The sequence below is a fragment of the Schistocerca americana genome, chromosome 7 (assembly GCF_021461395.2).
Source record: "Schistocerca americana isolate TAMUIC-IGC-003095 chromosome 7, iqSchAmer2.1, whole genome shotgun sequence".
NCBI classification, from domain to species: Eukaryota; Metazoa; Arthropoda; class Insecta; order Orthoptera; family Acrididae; genus Schistocerca; species Schistocerca americana.
In genome coordinates this window covers 275550245-275572037 of record NC_060125.1, presented here as the reverse complement: position 1 = coordinate 275572037, position 21793 = coordinate 275550245, and the positions used below count along the sequence as shown (strand labels likewise).

The window sequence follows — 21793 nt, the reverse complement described above, 5'->3', positions numbered from 1 at the left end:
ACTATAATGCCTAGACGTGGATTTGTATTTATTTCAATTGTAATCCAATTTAATTAATGTTTTTAAGTGTTAATTTTCAGCTCCGCAATTAGGAGCGCAGCCATTAGCGCTAGTAATTTGCAGCGGAGTTTACTAGTAGCTGATATAATGAGAATAATTTTAAATGCTAAAGAATAGAAAGCAAAAGGCTTAAAGACTTTTATCTAAATATATTTACTTGATATAAAAGGAATCGAGAATAACAATAGACAAATTGACTATCGTCTGTTTGCCGCCATCTTAGCAAAAATATCTCAGCGGCAGTTTTGAACCGAGAATTTTAACAAAAATAAATGTTGTTAGAGATAAATGAATGGAAGTAAATGTGAACTGGTGGTCCCGAATCTACTTTAAAAGACAGAATTCAACTCAGATCGAATCTTTAAAAATAGTGCTCACAGCACGTTACGTACTATCAATTTCTTATTTGCTGATATATGAAGCCTAATTACTTCGGACGATTTACATGAAATATTTTAATAGGAGACATACATCAGTGTTGTGCGTGGGTAGTATTTTGTGACTAAATGTTCCTTTTGCTAGAGAAAACAGTTGTTTAAAATCTGATAAATGATATGCAATTTAGTGCCACTCACGCGACTTTACAGACAACATTTCTTCACAACGTCATGTGGAGATTTCTTTAGCAGAGTGACAAATATTAGCCGGGATAATCATTTTTGAGATCAAACCAATTGTTACGCTGACATTAGGTAACTGGTTATATATATATATATATATATATATATATATATATATATATATATATATATATATGTATATTGCTCAATAGAGTATGGCAGACGCCCAAAGTGATGTTCCCCTATTTCTGTTGAGCAATATATTTGGTGCATCCGGCAGAGTGCTGTGCCTCATAGTTTGTCGCTCGTGTAGAGTACCAAAACGAGATATAATCAGAGAAGAGGATTTATTTTAGGAGTACAGAAATGAGATGGTGAGCAGAGAATGCTAGTTGAGCGAGGGCGGGGCGCCGGCGAGCCAGCGTAGGCGGATGGCGGGCCACTTGGTCTGCAGGCAGCCCAGGATGTCGACGGGCGGCCGCTCCTCGTAGCTGCGCGCGTCCTGCTCGTCCTCCAGAAACGCCTGCGCCACGCGGTACACCACCTGCCACAGCGCGCAACACGTGGACGGCCTGTACAACTACGACGAAATCATTTACAAACTGTGAGACCTGAGTTTCTCCTGGCGTATACAACTTTCAAATAACTTCCGGGAATTTAGCCAGGTAACACTTTCAGCGACCGCCGATATTTCGGCGGGAGAACACCCCGCCATTTTCAAGGCAAACTGCAACGGACAGGCGACGTACATGCAAATTTAAAACCTCGGTTCTCGGACTGAAGCTGGAAAGATAACACACACACTGAACACTAGTGCCACCAAAGATGACCAAAGTCAGAGCTATATGTACTGAGCATAAACGGCACACACGATTACAGCAGCCAAATAGATCTGCTATTGCTGAACATAGCTTGGATACTGGTCATCCCATGTTATATAATAACACTGAGATGTTGGCATGCTCGTCCAGCTATTGGGACAGTGTTATTAATGAGGCAGTTGAGATTAAATTAACAGGGATGGAGGTTTCTGTTTAAACTCTGTTTGGAATCCGGCTCTCTCCCTTGTCAAAAAACAGAGGGACAGAGTCAATGCTACCTCACCTGCGAATTCGTAGTCTCACTATCGATAGCTCTTACTTTGGTCATCTTTGGTGGCACTAGTGTTCAGTGTGTGTGTTATCTTTCCTGCTTCAGTCCGAGAACCAAGCTTTTAAATTTGCGTGTGTGTCGCATGTCCGTTGCAGTTTGCCTTGAAAATGGCGGGGTGTTCTCCCGCCGAAATATCGGCGGTCGCTGAAAGTGTTACCTGGCTGAATTCCCGGAAGTTATTTGAAACATTTCAAAACTGGTTGGTCGATCATATAGGAGGCGTGGGAGAGGGTGTGTTAATGGACTACACAGCAGTGTCACATATCCCTCATATTTACCAGAGACATTCAATAAGTAATGTAACATTTATTTTCTGAAAGCAGGTTGGTTTTATTCAGGATTCCGGTATACCATGTCATTTCCCGCTCTTTTGGTTACAAAACCCTATTTTTCAACATAATCTCCGTTCAATGCGACGGTGTTACACCACCTCAATGAGAGGGCCTGTATGCCCGCATGTTACCATTCTACTGGTCGACGCCGGAGCCTGTGTCGTGATACATCAATAACCTCTTCATCATCCAGGTACTGCTTCCCGCAAAGTGTATTCTTTGTTGGGCCAAACAGATGGAAGGGGCGAGATCTGGGATACAGGGTGGATCCCAAGGGCACACACCTTTGGATACCAAAACTGGTGACGATTATGTCAGCAGTACCGACAGATACGTCCAGTTGAGCACCGAGGTGTCTGATCGTGATCCGTCGATCACCTCAACGTGTCCACACGTTCCAACATTGCAGGAAGATGGGTGGATCCCAAGGGGCACACAACTTTGGATACCCAAACTGGTGAGGACTTTGCCAGCAGTACCGGCAGAGCCGTCCAGTTGAGCAGCGAGGTGTCTGGTCATGATCCGTCGATCACCTCAACGTGTCCACACGTTCCAACATTGCAGAAGGATGGGTGCATCCCAAGGGGCACACACCTTTGGATACCCAAACTAGTGACGATTATGTAAGCAGTACCGACAGATACGTCCAGTTGAGCAGCAAGGTGTGCGATCGTGATCCGTCTATCATCTCAACGTGTCCATACGTTCCAGCATTGCAGGAGGATGGGTGGATCCCAAGGGGCACACAACTTTGGATACCCAAACTAGTGACGATTATGTAAGCAGTACCGACAGATACGTCCAGTTGCGCAGCGAGGTGTCTGATCGTGATCCGTCGATCACCTCAACGTGTCCATACGTTCCAACATTGCAAGAGCCACAGCCGTGTGCGGCCACCCAGCCGGCATGCGGGGATCAGACATGGTTGCGCGACCTTGTTGCGATGATGGCAGACGCTTCGCCCAACGTTCACTGTGCTTTTGGTCACTGTCAGATCTCCGTAGACATTCTGCAAGCGCTCATGGAAATCTGCGATGCTGTGGATTTCTGGCAAAAGAAACTAAATGACAACTCTTTGCTTGGAACGTACCTACGTTACAGACACCATTTTGAATGTTACGTATAGCCCCGCAACCTATCGGAACTTCTTGAAACTCTAGGGGCTGGAACGGAAATATCCCACGATGTCCCACAATAAATTCCATATTTTTTCAGCCGAAATTGGCCGAGAAAAAAAATGTATTGCATTACTTATTGAATGCTCCTCCTAGTGACATCAGTCGGAAATTTGATCAAATTGTGATGGAGTCGTAAAATCGAGACACTGAAAGCAATGTTGATTCAAGAGATGATAAATAGCTGAATAAACGGTACAAGTAAGCATATGGGTCAGACCAGTCTGCAGGCCGGTGGGCAAACGAAGGCCACTCGGTGCTCATCTTTTGGCGAAAGGCGCCTGTCCCTCCACCTATGATTCCACCCCTCCCCTCGGCAACCAGATACAAGGTTAGAAAGACAGTAATGGAATAAATAGAGTGGAAATCCATCACAGTAAAAGATAAAGACCGGCAGTAGTAAAATAAGGCGAGGGAAATAACTAGTTCCGTAGATGGATGGGACACAGCATGCATTGGGAGCAGTCCCTTCCTCCTAGAGAGTGACTGTCTCCATAAATTGTGCCCTTTTATTTACTTGTAATTTTTATCGCATAACGATACTGGTCTTGTCGTAACGTATTACTAATGACTGAGCCATTCCATTTCATATACTTACAAAATTATTACACCCGGATAATTGTATGAAGTGCCTGCTTCTAACTGTGAATAGCTAATATAGTATTTATGGGATACTTTGTTTTGCCTTTAGTGAAATGGACAATTCTGCGTTTCTGAACATCTGAAGCAAGTTGCTAATTCTTGCAGCACTTTGAAATCTTATCAGTATCTGCCTGAATATTTGTGCAGCGTTTTTGAGACGGTACTTCATATAAAGTGCATAGTCTATGGAAATCCAGAGGTTGCTATTAATGTGGTCTACCCGTTCATCAATATACACCATGGGCAACAAGGGTCCGGGCCCAAACACACGTCTACATCTGTCGATGGCTCTCCGTTCATGACTGCATACTACATACGATCCAACAATGCTACTGTACTTTCGATAAGAAGCATATGTGTGGTATGGTGTCAAATACCTTCCGGAAATAAAGAATCACTGTACCTACCAGACTACTTTGAACCAAGTCTGTTCGAAATATCTCATTTTGTGTGAGCTAAGAATTCACGATTGTAGAACCCACGCAGTCTTCAGTGAGAATGGACGATAGTTTTGCCGATCAGTTACCTTATAAACAGGAATGCCTTGCGCTTCTTTTTCAATCACTGGGCACAGTTTTCTTGTTCAAGGAACCTAAGGTATATAATGGTAAAAGTGGGAGCTAACTGAAGTTCAAATTCCGTATTAGAATCTGACGTGCATCTCATCAGGATCTGGGGTCCTGTTTTACACCTAGCGATTTTAACCCTTTCTCGACGCATGTCACTCTAATATCTTTATACCTAATCTTTGTATTGGTGCATGAGGTACATTTGTATATTCTCAATTGACGAACACTTGTAAACGTGTAGCTAAAGGACATTAGCAGTTATCTCACAAACAGCTGCATTCATGATCATGGAACAAGCGCCAGATTAAAGCTTTTTTTTTTTAAAAAAAATTCTATAACAATAAAACTGTAATATAAAGCGCCATTTTAAAATACAAATACTTGAGAACTCAGTTTAAGTATGTCTCTTAAATTATTCAGATCGCAAAGTCAAGGATTATTTAGGTCGCAGAGTAGGGAATGTCAAAAAGATAGCATTAAAAATTAAATGTCGCATGCCAGTGTTGACTGAGAATCCCATGGAGTGCGTTGAGCCTCCTAATTGGAAAGAGTGTTCTTTTTCCGCGCACACTGGCCCTTTCCCTTGCAAACAGACACGTCAGATTTCTATCTCATGTGTATTTATGATTGTGAGTGAAAGTAATGACTATGTTTATCGTGCAATGTTCCGTTTGTGTCTTATGATGATGAGAGAAGGCAGAGGATGAAACCTGTTGCCGGCACCTAACCTAGTCCTCTCGCATAGCACCAGAGGGAACCGCCGACCTTAAGGTCCTCACCTGATGGACGGATCAGTATCAACAGTTTCACTTCTCATCACTTCATGAGACACTGCGGACAGATCTGCAATTTAATCCAAGACATTGATGTAAAAACTGGTGATCAGGGACTTCTACGCCACCATTTCTCCTCCACCTGACGTCCAAATAGCGCAGTGAAAATTTCATCTGCCGCCAGGACTTGAAATGGCGTAACACCGAGTCGAGCGCCACCTCCTGGGCTTGTTTTAGCGATCTCGGCTACAGTGGGGCATAAAGAGCATTATTTAATAATAAACGATAGTGAAACTTCCTGGCAGATTAAAACTGTGTGCCCGACCGAGACTCGAACTCTGGACCTTTGCCTTTCGCGGGCAAGTGCTCTACCATCTGAGCTACCGAAGCACGACTCACGCCCGGTACTCACAGCTTTACTTCTGCCAGTATCTCGTCTCCTACCTTCCAAACTTTACATAAGCTCTCCTGCGAACCTTGCAGAACTAGCACTCCTGGGGGATGTCCGACCGAGACTCGAACTCGGGACCTTTGCCTTTCGCAGGCAAGTGCTCTACCATCTGAGACGTGCTTCGGTAGCTCAGATGGTAGAGCACTTGCCCGCGAAAGGCAAAGGTCTCGAGTTCGAGTCTCGGTCGGGCACACAGTTTTAATCTGCCAGGAAGTTTCATATGAGCGCACACTCCGCTGCAGAGTGAAGATCTCATTCTGGAAACATCCCCCAGGCTGTGGCTAAACCATGTCTCCGCATATCCTTTCTTTCAGGAGTGCTAGTTCTGCAAGGTTCGCAGGAGAGCTTCTGTAAAGTTTGGAAGGTAGGAGACGAGATACTGGCAGATGTAAAGCTGTGAGTAGCGGGCGTGAGTCGTGCTTCGGTAGCTCAGATGGTAGAGCACTTGCCCGCGAAAGGCAAAGTTCCCGAGTTCGAGTCTCGGTCGGGCACACAGTTTTAATCTGCCAGGAAGTTTCATATCAGCGCACACTCCGCTGCAGAGTAAAAATCTCATTCTGGATAAACAATAGTCATTCTGCAGTAAACGTCATAGGTCAATGATTATGTTGTAAAATCGATGCTCAGGATCTGTGGCAGAAAAGTCTAACCTCTTTCCATTTTCTTGAGCTCAACACCTCATTCATTATTCATTGCGGTGAGGTGCTGACTAACGAGGAACCTCTACAGTGCGAGGTTACAAAAGGCCAGTCATGTTTATGCCATTCGTACTGTCTACCATACAACCATATTATTGGCTTATAACGGCAACAGGGTCGGGACTGGAGTTATCTAATGGTGAGCAAAGCATGACTCTACGGAGCGTCGACGAGTGACTTACAGGTGCTACAATGCTGTGGTGTTGATACCAAGCAGAGCAATGTCATCGATAAATAAAGCAAACACTACTTTATAAACACAACAATAGTTGGTGAAGTTGACATTTCGTCAGAAACGAAACCAAGGAATTTCACAGGTGAGAAAGAAGTGACAGATGAAATATTAACGTTTTTGCAACATGAGTCAGTGGAATGTGTGGTGTCGTGTACGCCCGACTGTACGGACAATGTACATGAGTACAATCAAGACGATACGTACTTAGCAGGTAAAAGCGATATCGAAACACGTGTCGAGCCATGAAGTTCATCACCCTTGTCGAACAGGGAGCCATAAATCCCGTCTCTATGCAAAGGAAGAAAAGGACAATCGTTGTCCAAGATGCAGGTACTAAATAGAATTACGTGCATGGAAGATCATCCGCAACACAGTAAAAAAACAATTATGAAGAGATTTCCAATAAGCTCGCAGTAACAAGACCGTGTAGTGCATAAGAAAAACTACGGACATTCAAGGGAGGACAAGGCGTATTTGTTGCAAAAAACGTTTCGAGGATACCTCATATAGTTTGCAGGATGTGCACGATAATAACCTACTACGTTGTGCACATCAAATTGCGTGCGACATAGACTACAGTGATTTCAAGGGAAGCAGTGGGTGGTTGCATAACTTCAAACAGTGCTACCGAACTGGAAGACCTAAGGTAACTAAATGTAAAACGAAGTGTCAACTTGACAGTGCACAGCAGACTGCAGAATCAGCCCTAAGATTTTTAGATGAAATATACAAACTTATCCCATCGTTCAGTAAGGAATTTGTTTTCAGCTCCGACCAATCGGGATTCGAAGAGGAAATACATATGAAAGGAATCCCGGAAATTAGAGGTACCTAGAGAGTTGTATCAAAATCAACTAACATCAATGCCTAACGCGTTCGCATACAGTTATGTCGAACGTTAATCTGGATGGTAAAGTGGCTGGAAAGATGTTTTTGTGCTGGAAGCAGTTGGAGGTGCTCTGCCCTCCCTCCCTCCCCCCCCCCCCCCCCTCACGATTCTTTCTTGTGTGCATGATCTCGCAAGAGCAGTAGGGAACATTTACGTCACACCAAGCAAGAGTGGGAAAAGGATCGTAAGAGAATTACGAGGGTCACTCCAAAAGAAATGCACACTATTTTTGTAAAAATACAGTTTTCATTCTGCAGTTGTGAAAGTTTTACAGTGTGTTGATACATCCTTCCCGCTTGTTTTCAAACTTAGTTCAACCTGTTTCCGTGAATCCATGAGTGGCGCCGTCACAGCATGTCTTCAAGATGACTGCTACACTTGTTCGTCAGAAGCAACGTGCTGTCATAGAATTCCTGTGCTGTGAAAACGAGACAGGGAAACATCCACAAGAGGTTGAAAAAGGTGTATGGAGATGCTGCTGTCGATAGCAGTACAGTTAGTCGGTGGGCAAGCAGGTTACGTGATGAAAGCTCGCACGTCAATATTGAGCGGCAGGCCACGTACTGCCCACACTCCAGAGTCCAGACAATGTGCAGAGAGTTAACGAATTGGTGACTGCTGACAGACACATCACAGTGAACGAATTGTCACGCTACGTTGGGATAGGGGAAGGAAGTGTTTGCAGAATACTGAAAGTGTTGGCGTTAAAAAAGGTTTGTGCCAGGTGGGTTCCCAGGATGTTGATAGTGGTTCACAAACAAACAAGAAAAACGGTATGCAGCGAACTTTTGGAACAGTACGAGAATGATGGAGATGAATTTCTTGGAAGAATTGTGACAGGTGATGAAACATAGCTCCATCATTTTTCACCAGAGACGAAGAGGCAATCAATGGAGTGGCATCATGCAAATTCACCCAAGAAAAAAAATTTAAAACCACACCTTCTGCTGGAAAAGTTATGGCTACGGTGTTTTTCGATTCCGAAGGACTCTTGCTTGTGGACATCATGCCAAGTAGAACCACCATAAATTCTGATGCATATGCGACGACACTGAAGAAACTTCAAGCTCGACTGAGTCGTGTTCGATCACATCGGCAAAAGCAGGATGTTTTGCTGTAGCACGACAATGCACGGCCACATGCCAGTCAAAAAACCATGGAAGCGATCACAAAACTCGGATGGACAACACTGAAACACCCGCCTTACAGTCCTGACCTGGCTCCATGTGTCTATCACCTCTTTGGGAAACTGGAAGACTCACTTCGTGCAACAAGGTTTGAAGATGACGGCTCCCTTGTGCACACTGCCAAACAGTGGCTCCAACAGGTAGGTCCAGAATTTTACCGTGAGGGCATACAGGCGCTAGTTCCAAGATGGCGTAAGGCAGTTGAGAGGGATGGAAATTATGTGGAGAAATGACAATATTGTTCCTAAAGGATGTATCTAAACATGTAGTATAAAAGATGGATTTTAAAAAAATAGTGTGCATTTTTTTGGAGTGACCCTCGTACATCTGTGGTATGAGCACTGCTTTTGCCCGATAGCTGATCAAAGTAACTTTCCTTTAGAGCAGACTGTCTCTCTCGAGAAATTTATACTGCCTGCCTGGAACCACCAGACAAATTCAGCCTCTGGGTGTTTGTTATTTCTGTACTTATAAAACATATTACCGCACTAGCTGCTGATACACCTTAAAGGATAGTCAGCTTCACGATGAACTCCACGACATACTGTTTTGAATTCGGTTGCGTGCTATCACGTTCCGTCAGTTCTCATCACTCCGTTGTGCCAATATGATTCTATAAGCATTTTTTAAAGAGTGGATACCTAGCTTAACGTCCTGCACGGTTTGTAACTCTCAAGACGTTCGCCTTCGATTTTGATGGTGCGAACCTTTGTGATGGAGACGACCTGGTGAAATGGACTACGTACTTTGAGGTGTCTCTCGGTAAGCTGAAGCGCCATTCGGCCAGGTAGCGGTGCTACAGCGATGCTGACGACTTACCTTGCCATCGGGCGCGGAGCCGGACAGCCCGTTGTAGTGGTACAGGATGAAGGAGGAGGGCAGCGGCTCCGAGGGCGGACACAGCTCGCGCAGGAAGGCAGACTCCAGCACCACGCCGCACCCGTCCGGGTCCAGCTGCTCGCACAGCACGTCCGTGAAGTCTCCGTCCGCCGTCATGCCTGCCACACATCGCCATCTCAGCTGCTGCTGAAAAGGCTTTTACATACCGCTTCGCTTTGTTAATTTCCAGTACGATATACAGGGTGTTTCAAAAAGAATGACCTGATGTTGGAGGGTAATAAGTACTAAACATGGGACGTGCCGGGAAGCAAATGTGTGTTGTCTGAATGGATGTTACCTGGAGTTTCGGAAAACTGCCGTTAGGTGTCAGTCGATGCGTCTTCTCAGTAGAGAGCCTGTATAGGGAGAGTGTGGCCAACCGGACGATACGGCGGCCATTTTTCTGCCAAACTGCGGGCGGAACTTTCGAATGGCCAGTAGTGGAGTAGTGGGGTACACACTCACCGAATCAAAAGCACAAGACAACATGGCGAAATCATTCGTTAAATGCCTTTCTTTACAGCTATGATATACTCATAGTAGCCTACTAAGTACAGCACAGGAAAATTTGATACAGTGGCTATAAAAATTATTCGTTACTTGCATTTATCTCCTTTAAAGTTCGTTTACTAGACATATTGCAATGAAAGTAACGTAAAAAAAATAGTGTATAGCATTTGTTTTGTATCGGAAGTGCATAACGCTAAAGATTTAATGTACTTGTATTACGTCAGATGAATGAAAGTCGTAAGCAGTTTTTACTTGTGGCGTATTAGATGTATTAGTACTTCTTGTCACGTCTTCAAACTTTTTGCATGTCACAAGTAAACAACTGCTTGCGACTTTCTTTCATATATATACTGAATACCTCTCGTAGACAACAAACGAAAAACATTACAAAAATCAGGTAATGTTAAATGTAGGCTACTGTAATAACGACCAAGTATAACAAGAAAACTACCGTATCCCTTCTACCCCACAGTAAGTAGGCCTACTAAAAACTGTCTCTGCTACGGTCGCAGGTTCGAATCCTGCCTCCAGCATGGATGTGTGTGATGTCCTTAGGTTAGTTAGGTTTAAGTAGTTCTAAGTTCTACGGGACTGATGACCTCAGAAGTTAAGTCCCATAGTACTCAGAGCCATTTTTTTTAAAAAACTGTCTTCAAGAGTACCTACAATTATTTACTGCGAATAATGTTTCAGCAACCATGACAACTACGGAAAACGTGCTTACAACTTGCCTGCGTCAACAGTCAGGCAATAATACTGAAACCGAAATAATGCCTAATGTTCTGATTCGGAACGAAATAAAGTTTTACGCTATAAAGTCGAATGAGCATAGCACAACAACTACAGGAACTTTCCGTTTCCCGCTAGGACTGTCAGATATTGGCTTCAGAAAAGCTTGTGATGCTACCAGTATGCACGAACTGTTAAAAGAAATAAAAGCTTAAAAATGCAGTAAATTGTTAATAGGCCTACCTGTTTTACGTGACTAAAAATATTTTAAAAAACTGACACCTTAAAATCAACTTGTATTTAAGATCGCAAACGCTAATTACGTATTAAAAACGATGTACAACTGAATCGAACATGCATGCACAACGCATAACAAGTCTCTCAATAATTGAAATACCTTTTAATCGTTTCCAAAAGTCCTCTGAACTTCAATTCAACTCAAAAGCACGGCGAACATAGGAAGCGCGAGAGACGTTTGGCAGAAAAATGGCGCCAAAGCTAATCAACCAATCACGGGCAACTTCACTTATGGCCACTCTCTGTATACAGGCTCTCTACTTCTCAGTTGGCAGTCAATCAGAAGTAAGATGGCGTCCGTTCAACAGAAGGCGTTGTGTGTGCTGCAGTTGGCTACGAGTGAGTCAGTGACTTCGTTACAACCCGCTTTTCGTCGGCGTTTTGGCACTGATCCGAACATTTGAAGAGACAGGATTTTTGTGTAAAAGCAGGAGTCCAAGTTGATCTCGCACTTCTGATGACATGGTGGGAACAATTCGGCAAACGATTCAGCGGAATCCACGAAAGTCTACTCGCCGCGCTTGAAGAGAACTGGCGACGTGTCATACGACTGTCTGGCGGCTGTGAAGGTGTCGTTTTGTGTATAAACCATACAGACTACTATTAGTGCAAGCTCTTCACATTGATGATAAAAGGAACTGGTTTGACTTCGGCAATGCTCTGCTGGAGGATATGGAAAACGATACATATTTGTCGCGGTTAATTCTCAGTGATGAAGTAACATTTCATGTCAGCAGTAAAGTAAACTGACATTACGTGCGCATATTGGGAATCCAGAACCCTCAAGACATTACTGAACACGAAAGAGACTCACCTAAAGTGAAGTTCTCTGTGCCATTTCAGCTGAAAAGGTGTACGGGCCCTCATTTTTTGAGGACAACAGAGTGCCTCGAATGGGCTGTCTCCAAAACTGCAGAATTGGCAATCTCCAAAATTTCAGGAGGACTCCCACGACTATTTTTCAACAGAATGGAGATCCATCACACTGGCACCACAACGTACATCAGTCTGTCAATGACACTCTGCCTCAGTGCTGCATCGGGTGCGTGGGACCCCGAGACACTGCCCTCCGTGCTTGGCCTCCAAGATCGTCAGATATGACCCCGTGCGATTTTTTCTTATGGTGATATATAAAGGAAAGTATGTTCATATCCTCTTTTTCTCGTGACATAGAAGAAATGAATAGCATAACAACCGCCATAACTTCTGTAAAAAACAGATATGTTATGAAAAGTTTATTACGAATATAGCTATCGTCTAGGTACTGTTCGTGCTGCTGCTAATTCACAAATAGAGGATTGTCATAGATTAGCTAAAACTTAAAGATATTGCGAGTATTTTGCAATTTATCTCATATTTTTAGTATGTTTTTGTCAATAAATGTGGAGTTTTGAAATCAGATCTTTTTTACACCCTGTAGTATGAGACTGTGCTGCACTACATACTAATTACGAAGGTCTGAGCATAAGGAATAGATTCTCAGGTATCTGAGTGGTTTGATGACTTTAAGTAAGGCATATTGCGAAACAAATTTAAGCATAAGCACTATACGTGCCCTCTCAGAACATAGCAGCGTAGCAATATACCAGAAAACTTGCATATGTGGATGACTTGGCAACTGAAACCAGGTATAAATCTATAGAGATGACTGAACAAGTATTATCAAAACAGCCTGAGAACCTTGAAGTATACGACAGAATGCAAACAAGGCGGAATGTTCGTGTTTCCGTCTGAATAACAAAATTATTAATCGCAAGCTGCAAATAACCTTCAATGGCTCTCAAATCAGGTATAATCTTCGCTCAAAATATCTACTTATTACACCAGACAGGATTCTCGCCACAAACAGCACTTAACCAGTACAGTTGGAAAAGTTGCTTCAAGGAACAACATAATACAAAATCTCTGCGGGTCGTCATTGGTTGCACTAGCGAAAACTCTCTGATGTTCAACCTTGGGTCTAGTGTGCATCAGAACAGAATATGGCGTTCCACTATGCCTCACGAGCCATCCTGTTAGTAAACCTGGATACCCAACGGAACACAACTAAGAGGATCATCTGTGGCTGCAATAAACCCACCCCTAATGACTGCTGCCAGTACTCAGCAACATTCTCTCCCTCCCCCCTTTCCCCTCCCTCCAATAAGAGGCCTCGCTGCATGACTAGAAGAAGACAAATAGTGACCCACTCCTGCCCATCCACAAAGACATTGCTAGTGCATCGTCAACAAGAACCAAGTTTTGCCACCCTACAGTCAGGGTGAAACGCGTCTACCTGCCTCTGTCTGACTCGATTCCTGCGAGATTAATTCTGGCACTTTTAAGAATATAAACAAGGACGTATGTGAAATGACTGCTATCAGACTCCACCTGTTTCTGTATAGTTTGAAGTATCTGCTGCTATAGAAATGTACGAGCAGTTTCGAAATCCTGCCAGGTAGTGAGTGGAGGAACGCGAGTTTGTCTTCGGTTTAATCATCAGATTTTCTCTGGGTAGAGAGATTACAGGCGACTGTTTCTCTGTAGTACACAAGTTGGTCCGCTTGACTGTTCGCTTTTTCGCGATCGGTAGGAGAAAGAAAGTGCCACTCTTGATTCTGGTTTGTTGGGGTCCGAGCCAAGCTTGCTAAGATTTAGTTTCACGGAGGATGCTTCTGGTAGGATATTCATTCAGTTAGGCATTGGTAGATTTCCCAACTCTTTTCAGTTTTATTTCATTTGTTGGTGCTTCGATATTAACTTTTGGTAATTCGTGAGTTGAGTTTTGGTTCACTTCTTGATGTGTCTTTGTGTGCTTGCTTCCACACGGAAGTCGGTCGACTTCACCAAAATTAATGGAATGCTTCACAACTCGAAATTTTTCATTGAACTAATGATTACTTTTCACTTTTATTTAAAGCGCAGTCTAAAATTTTAATTGGTGTCTTGTTTCTCTTCGTATAATGTGTGCCCGGTTATGAGATATGGTCAGGCGAAATTTCATGGTAGTTTAATTGTGCCACTTTCCCTACTTGAAACAGTTTGTGACATGCGCTCCACGAGGTACGGTGTTTTGTAGCCACACACATTTCTTCGTAGTTTTTTCCACCGCTTCTTGGTATTAAAGTGCTTCCTATCCTAATTTAAACGAATTCTAAAGGTCTTTCCACGATTTATTTTACGTATTTCGATGCATTTACCTTTTTTGTATCTGGTACAAGCGGAGCAAGAGATTGTCAACTGATTGTTGTTCAGATACTGAGGCGTTCGTAAGCGGTCTTTTTTAAAACTCTTCCTAATGTCGTAAAAGACCGGCAACGCGAGAGCAGTTTATGTAATGTGAATTTTCGTGATAGTAGTCTGTTGTGTTGGCACTCACATGTCAGACGTTATGTTCTTGCTCATACAACTGCCAGTAACGTATGATTAATCCCTTTTGGAAGCGTATCCGCATGCTCGGCGCAGTTATTTGATTAATTTGAGAACGGAAGAAAAAGCCAGTTAATCAACAGTTCTGTACGATCTATTCTGTTCTGCGGATCACCTGTGATTGTTAGAAATCTGAATTGTGTACGCTGCATAGTCTACGCGCTATAGCTTTGTTTTATTTCAGTGATCTTGCAATGTATATACCACGTTAATGAAAAAGAGGACCTTAGGTAGACTTCCTTCCTCATTAAATTTCGTAAACAGTAAAGCTTTCCCCCTGCTGCTATCGAGTGATTTTGGAATGGGATGCGCCTATTATTCGTGTACTAGGGCCAATGAAAAAAAATCCGTTGCGTGAAACTATCTTTCATGACGTATAATGGTACTCTGGCTAAGCACGGTCCAATCAATATCAGGAACACGACCACGAGTCCAGCTCAAAAAGCGCGGCATCTTACAAAGGTAGCGAAGGACCTGAATTCTATTAGTTTTGACGTACAACTTGAGTGGGAGATGTCTGGAGCAGCACCAGCAACTATTAGTTGTCATCTTAATATGGCTAATAAACCCACCAGCTTTGACTTGCTGAGTAAAGTCTGGAAAACTGCCAACAGAACATATGCTGGCATTGACAGAAGTGCAAATGTACTGTTTAAATGGAGTAAACTGTCTACACCCTAATGTGGTTGTGGAAATGAGCGCCAGACATTCTTCCATATCGCTCAAGAGTTCAAAAAACGAGTCTGTCAAGATGCCGTGCTGGATCTGCTCCATCTATCCCCAGCTATGATATAGTGTACTGAACAATTAGATATTAATATACAGTTTCCTCAATGTATTTAAGTTTCGATTTTACACTTTCCTATCTTTCATCATTGAAATGTTCCTATATATGCAATATTTTGTCTTGCACGTGCATATGCTGCACGATAAGTAAAATAAATATGCATTTCCGGTCGTTTCATGCCTTTTTTGCTGCAATTCAGATACTGTATTGATAGTTATTAACCGAAGCTGGTAGTGATAATAAAAGACATGCAAACAGAAAGTTACATACGAACGCAGAAAGTGATACTTAGTAATTCAACCACTGTAATCCTGGGACGTAATTCTGACTGGGGAGTAATCACAGCGGAGGTTCCTCAAATCTTAATCTTAAGTCCACTATTATTCCTCGTGTATGTCAACGATCTTGCGTCTAATATACAACAAGCAGAATTACTTCTTTTTTCACATGACACTAATATAGTAATCAATCCAAACACACATACAGAAACAGAAGAACTGGTCAACAATGGACGTAAAACTATCATTGCCTGGTTTTCTGCGAATGGTCTAACCCTCAATTTTAAGAGGAGACAACATAACTCAGTTCTGCGCATCTATGAATACTACAGCAATGGTAAGTTTTAACACATGGTGAAGAAATAATAAATAGGGTGAAAACTTTAAAACTCTTAGGTGCCCATACTGATGATAATATAAACCGGAAAAAGCACATTTTAGAACTCCTCAAATAAGTTAGTTCAGCGACATTGCGCTTAGAATCATTACAAAATTGAGGAGAGACAGATCAGTAAGTTGACATATTTCCCATATTTTCATTCACAAATGCCGTATGTAATAATGTTCTTGGGTAGCTCTTCTTTAAGAAAGAAAGTCCCCATTGCTCAAAAACCTGCTATGAGAATAATATGTGGCGCTCACCCACTATCATCTTGTACACATTTGCTTAAGGAATTAGCCATTTTGATTACTGGTTCACAGTACATTTATTGTTTCGTGAAGTTTGTTGTAAGTTATCCACTACAGTTCAAAAGGAACTACGACATACATATTACAATACCAAAAGGTTGCAGTCAACACAAAAATGGATGCACAATGGTGAAACTAAAATTTTTTATCACTCACCCAGAGATATAAGAAGTCTGACAGACAGCATAGTAAAATTTCGAAACAAATTGAAAAAGTTTCTCGCTGACAAATCCTTTTATTCCGAAGAAGAATTCGTATTATTGTAATGTGTAAAAGGTGGTGAGTAGCAATTACTAACTCACATCTGTGCGAGGGACGTTCAATAAGAAAGGCAATATCTTTTGTTCCTCGGCCAGTTTCGGTTGAAAAAAATGCGGAATTTGCTATGGGACATCGTGGAATATTCCCGCTTCAGCCCCTATAGTTTCATGAAGTTCCGACAGGTGGTGGTGCTATATGTAGCCTTCAAAGAGGCGTCTATAATAGATGTGCGTTCCATGCAGAGAGTTATCATTGAGTTTCTTTTGGCGGAAAACGAGAGCATTGCAGATATTCATAGACACTTGTAGAACGTCTACGGAAAGCTAACAGTGAACAAAAGCACGGTAGTCGTTGGACGAGGCGTCTGTCATCATCGCAACAAGGTCTCGCAAACCTGTACGATCTCCCACTTGCTGGCCGGCCACACACAGCTGTGACTCCTGCAATGTTGGAACGTGCAGACACTCTCATCCGAGGTGATCGACGAAGCATTATCAAACACCTCGCTGCAAAACTGGACCTCTCTTTTGGTAGTGTTGATACAATCGTCCATCAGTTGGGGTTCTCCAATGTGTGTGTCGGCTTGGTTCCTCGCTACCCAACGGGAGACCGGAAGAGCAGCGAACGACCACCTGTGCGGAATTGCTTGCGCTTTATGAAGCTGATCGTGACAATTTTTGTCGAACATCATCACAGGCGATGAAACTTGGGTTTATTACTTCGAACCAGAAACAAAACGGCAATAGAGTGGCGCCACACTACCTCTTCTCCAGAGGAGAAGTTCAAAGCTGCTCCCTCAGCTGGTAAAGTCAAGGTGACAGTGATCTGGGACTCGGAAGGGGTTGTTCTCCTTGATGTCTTCCCTCCTGGTGCAATGGTCGACTTGGAAGTGTATTGTGCTACTGTCAAGAACTGGAAGAAACGAGTTTAGCGTGTCATCGCCACAAAAATTGTAAGGTGGCTATAATTTCGCACCTTACAAGAAGTCATCCACATACTTTGCCGTGATCTACAAACACAATTAGGTATCATGTGATAGGTTGTACATCATATATATGAATATATAAAGGAGACTGACATTTTCATGAACACCTTGTAAATAATTGTTACGCTTATTGCATGAAAGGTGATGGAATGTCTTTTTTATCATACTAGTAGAGGTTGGAACGACAGTGGAAATGTAACGGCAGAAGAACTCAAGCCCTGGGTGGAAGGCCCACACAGGTGTGTTGGTCCTGCTTAAACACAGGAAATAGGAAGACGGACAGCGTAGCACCTAAGCACTGGAGCACAATAGAGTCGCGACCGGCCAGTGTGATGTAACCGAACAGGAAGGATTATATTTCGCAAAATATGGAAATCTTGGACGCAGGTGAGAGGAATGAAGAAGCGGCACCTCGGAAAACACGCAGGCTGGGTTATTTACAAGGATTTTTACTCAGAAGCGTACCATTGTACGAGTATAGGTTTTTCCTCGCAAACTTTCCGTGCTGAACAACAAAACGCTAAAATATGGTTGGTCGGCGTTCGGAAGAATCTGTAGAGAGGGAGAATATTCCGTGGTTTCGGGAATATGATTCGTTTTCGGAATTGCGATGATGGGGAGCCAAGCCTTGCTGTGATGCCAGCGGTGGAGAGACGAGGTCTTTCATTGTGAGCGCCCGTGTGTGACGGTCGCTCAGTATCAGCTTCTTGTTGGTACGGACAGATTTGCTGTCTTTGCTCTCAGTAGAATTTATAGTGAACTTATACGATTCTGGACTCCACCTCCGGGTTGGAAGTAGTCGTTGAGTATGCAGCGTTCAGTAATTGAGAGCACTTCTTCTGCCTATACTTACGTTGAGACGTTATCTGAACTCCATCCTTGTGGCTGGGAGTTCGCGTTTCTCGTCTGTAGAACACAGAGAGGAGAAAACAGTATTAGAGTATAGTAGTCAGAGGACTGCCTTCAGCCGTCCTACTCTTTGAATGAGTTTACTTTGTGGCTGGAGTTCTTCCACCGTCGCAGACGTGTATGAGAACCATCACTCCGACGCACCGGACGCAGTACATACGGTGATATTGCTAATTGCTTATTAGGGGCCATAAGGCTAAACAGCTGTGATCATGTAGGATTTATTTCCACTGACGTTGCACTCCATTGTAGATCATCTTTAAAAGTAGTGACTTCTTGTGTTTGGTACATAGATGATGTCAGTCATTTCTCGTTATTTATATTAGATCGCGCAGTCATAATAAAAGGGTAGAGTTGTTCAACGGATCAGTAATTTTGGTTAGGAAATATAAACATTTGTAATTAGGGATTGTTTTCAATCTACAATAAATGTATAAGAAGCATCAACGTTTATCATTAGTATAATTACTTCCCTTAATCATTCGCTTCTGTTTAGGTTGTAATTTATATGTTAAAGAGCATTAAGAGATCCTAAGATCTGCTTCAGGGGGTAGTCAGTCAGGCCCAAATCTTCATTTTAGCGTTTATTATTTTCCGTTGCGCACAGTTACTTTACACCCGCCAGGAGTAGCATCTTGGAAAATGAAAACAATTTCTCCTTCTCCACAATAGCGTAAGGCCTCACACAAATCTGCGCACCCGAGAGGAAGCTCACGAAAGTTCAACTCCTCCACCCTGTAGCTCGGATCTCACATCTTCCGCATTTGTTTATCCCAACGAAGGATGCACTGCACGGGAAGCAGTACTCGGGTGAAGGAGAGGTTATTGATACAGGAAGACGTTGGCTGCGACATCGACCAGTAGAATGATACTATGCGGACCCACAGGTCATTTCAGTAAGGTGGCGTAAGGCCGTCGCATTGAGCGAAGATTATGTTAAACAAAACTATTTTGCAGCCAAAAGAGTGGGGAATAATGTGGTTTACTGGAATCCTGAATAAAACCAACTTGCTCTCAGCAAAAGAGTGTTGCGTTACTTATTGAATACCCATCTTACATTAAATAATAATAATAAACTTCATAAAGTTCAGCATGAAGACATATTTACAAATTTTACATCGCTGACATGCCTGCAACCAGATAGCGCAAATTTGCTTATGCTGACGACTGGGCTCTGGCAACAGCTCACAGAAACATAGAAATTGCCGAAGATATCCTTACGAGTGACCTAGGGATTCTCAGCGAGTACTTTAGAAAATGGAGGCTACAGCCTAGTGCTACAAAGACGGAAGTATCTGCCTTCCATTTGAACAACAAAATGGCCAACAGAGAACTACATGTATATCTAGACGGGAAAATACTAAATCACAACAAACACCCAAATTACCTTGGGGTTACCCTAGATAGGACACTAACATTCAAAGAACACCTGACGAAAGCTGCAGCGAAACTTAAAAAACGCAACAACATATTGCAGAAGCTCTGTGGCACCACTTGAGGCCCCACAGCATCTACCTTAAGAACATCCGCACTTGGCTTGATGTATCCAGTGGCAGAATACTGTGCCCCAGTGTGGCTCAACAGCAAACACACACACACACACATGGTAGATAGCCAACTTAATGCAACAATGCGTATTATATCAGGCACAATCAGGCCGACACCTACAGTGTGGCTGCCCGTTCTCAGTAACATAGCCCCTCCTAACCTGCGCCGAGAACACGCTCTGGTTAGAGAACTTCAAAAAATCATGACTAACCCTCAATTACAAATCCATGAAAATACTCACGACATCCAAGTAAACCGACTCCGGTCTAGGCATCCTCCACTAAAGACCGCACAGGCGCTGCACCAAACCAACTTTAAAATAAATGACCGATGGAAAGAGGAATGGGAGAGCAGAACAGCTGTAAACTGCCACAGTATGCCATGCATCTTTAGTAAACCAAAAGGATTTGATTGCCCTCGCAAAGTCTGCTCAACTCTTAATCGCATCAGAACCAACTGTGGGAGATGCGCCGACTCCTTACACAGATGGGGTAAACTTCCTTCGGCCGCTTGCGACTGTGGAGCTGAGAGACAGACGGTCAAACACATCGTGCAGGAATGCCCACTAAGGGCATGTGGGGGTGACCCACAGGATTACCTAATGGCGACCCAAGAGGCAATCGACCATAGAGGGTGTTACAAAAAGGTACGGCCAAACTTTCAGGAAACATTCCTCACACACAAAGAAAGAAAATATGTTATGTCGACATGTGTCCGGAAACGCTTACTTCCCATGTTAGAGCTCATTTTATTGCTTCTCTTCAAATTACATTAATCATAGAATGGAAACACAGCAACAGAACGTACCAGCTTGACTTCAAACACTTTGTTACAGGAAATGTTCAAAATGTCCTTCGTTAGCGAGGGTACATGCATCCACCCTCCGTCGCATGGAATCCCTGATGCACTGATGCAGCCGTGGAGAATGGCGTATTGTATCACAGCCGTCCACAATACGAGCACGAAGAGTCTCTACATTTGGTACTGGGGTCGCGTAGACAAGAGCTTTCAAATGCCCTCATAAATGAAAGTCAAGAGGGTTGAGGTCAGGAGTGCGTGGAGGCCGTGGAACTGGTCCGCCTCTACCAATCCATCGGTCACCGAATCTGTTGTTGAGAAGCGTGCGAACACTTCGACTGAAATGTGCAGGAGCTCCATCCTGCATGAACCACATGTTGTGTCGTACTTGTAAAGGCACATGTTCTAGCAGCACAGGTAGAGTATCCCGTATGAAATCATGATAACGTGCTCGATTGAGCGTAGGTGGAAGAACATGGGTCCCAATCAAGACATCACCAACAATGCCTGCCCAAACGTTCACAGAAAACCTGTGTTGATGACGTGATTGCACAATTGCGTGCGGATTCTCGTCAGCCCATACATGTTGATTGTGAAAATTTACAATTTGATCACGTTGGAATGAAGCCTCATCCGTAAAGAGAACATTTGCACTGAAATGATTGACACATTGTTGGATGCACCATTCGCAGAAGTGTACCCGTGGAGGCCAATCAGCTGCTGATAGTGCCTGCACACGCTGTACATGGTACGGAAACAACTGGTTCTCCCGTAGTACTCTCCATACAGTGACGTGGCCAACGTTACGTTGTACAGCAGCAACTTCTCTGACGCTGACATTAGGGTTATCGTCAACTGCACGAAGAATTGTCTCGTCCATTGCAGATGTACTCATCGTTCCAGGTCTTTCCCAGTCGCGAGTCATAGGCTGGAATGTTCCGTGCTCCCTACGACGCCGAACGCCTTCCTGTCGGGACACCTTCGATCTGGA

At 43.4% G+C, this 21793-nt stretch overlaps 1 protein-coding gene across 1 annotated transcript in view; it reads right to left on the bottom strand.

The window, feature by feature from the left end:
* Positions 1-1008: 1008 nt before the first annotated feature.
* The window catches only part of LOC124622871 (ubiquitin carboxyl-terminal hydrolase MINDY-3 homolog), a 130940-nt gene continuing 110155 nt past the window's right edge, over positions 1009-21793 (bottom strand). Inside the window, exons 7-8 of the mRNA XM_047148665.1 lie at positions 9543-9721; positions 1009-1164 (exon numbers count right to left, since the gene is read on the bottom strand). Coding sequence (XP_047004621.1) covers positions 1009-1164; positions 9543-9721 — 335 coding nt within the window. The remainder of the gene's footprint in view (positions 1165-9542; positions 9722-21793) is intronic.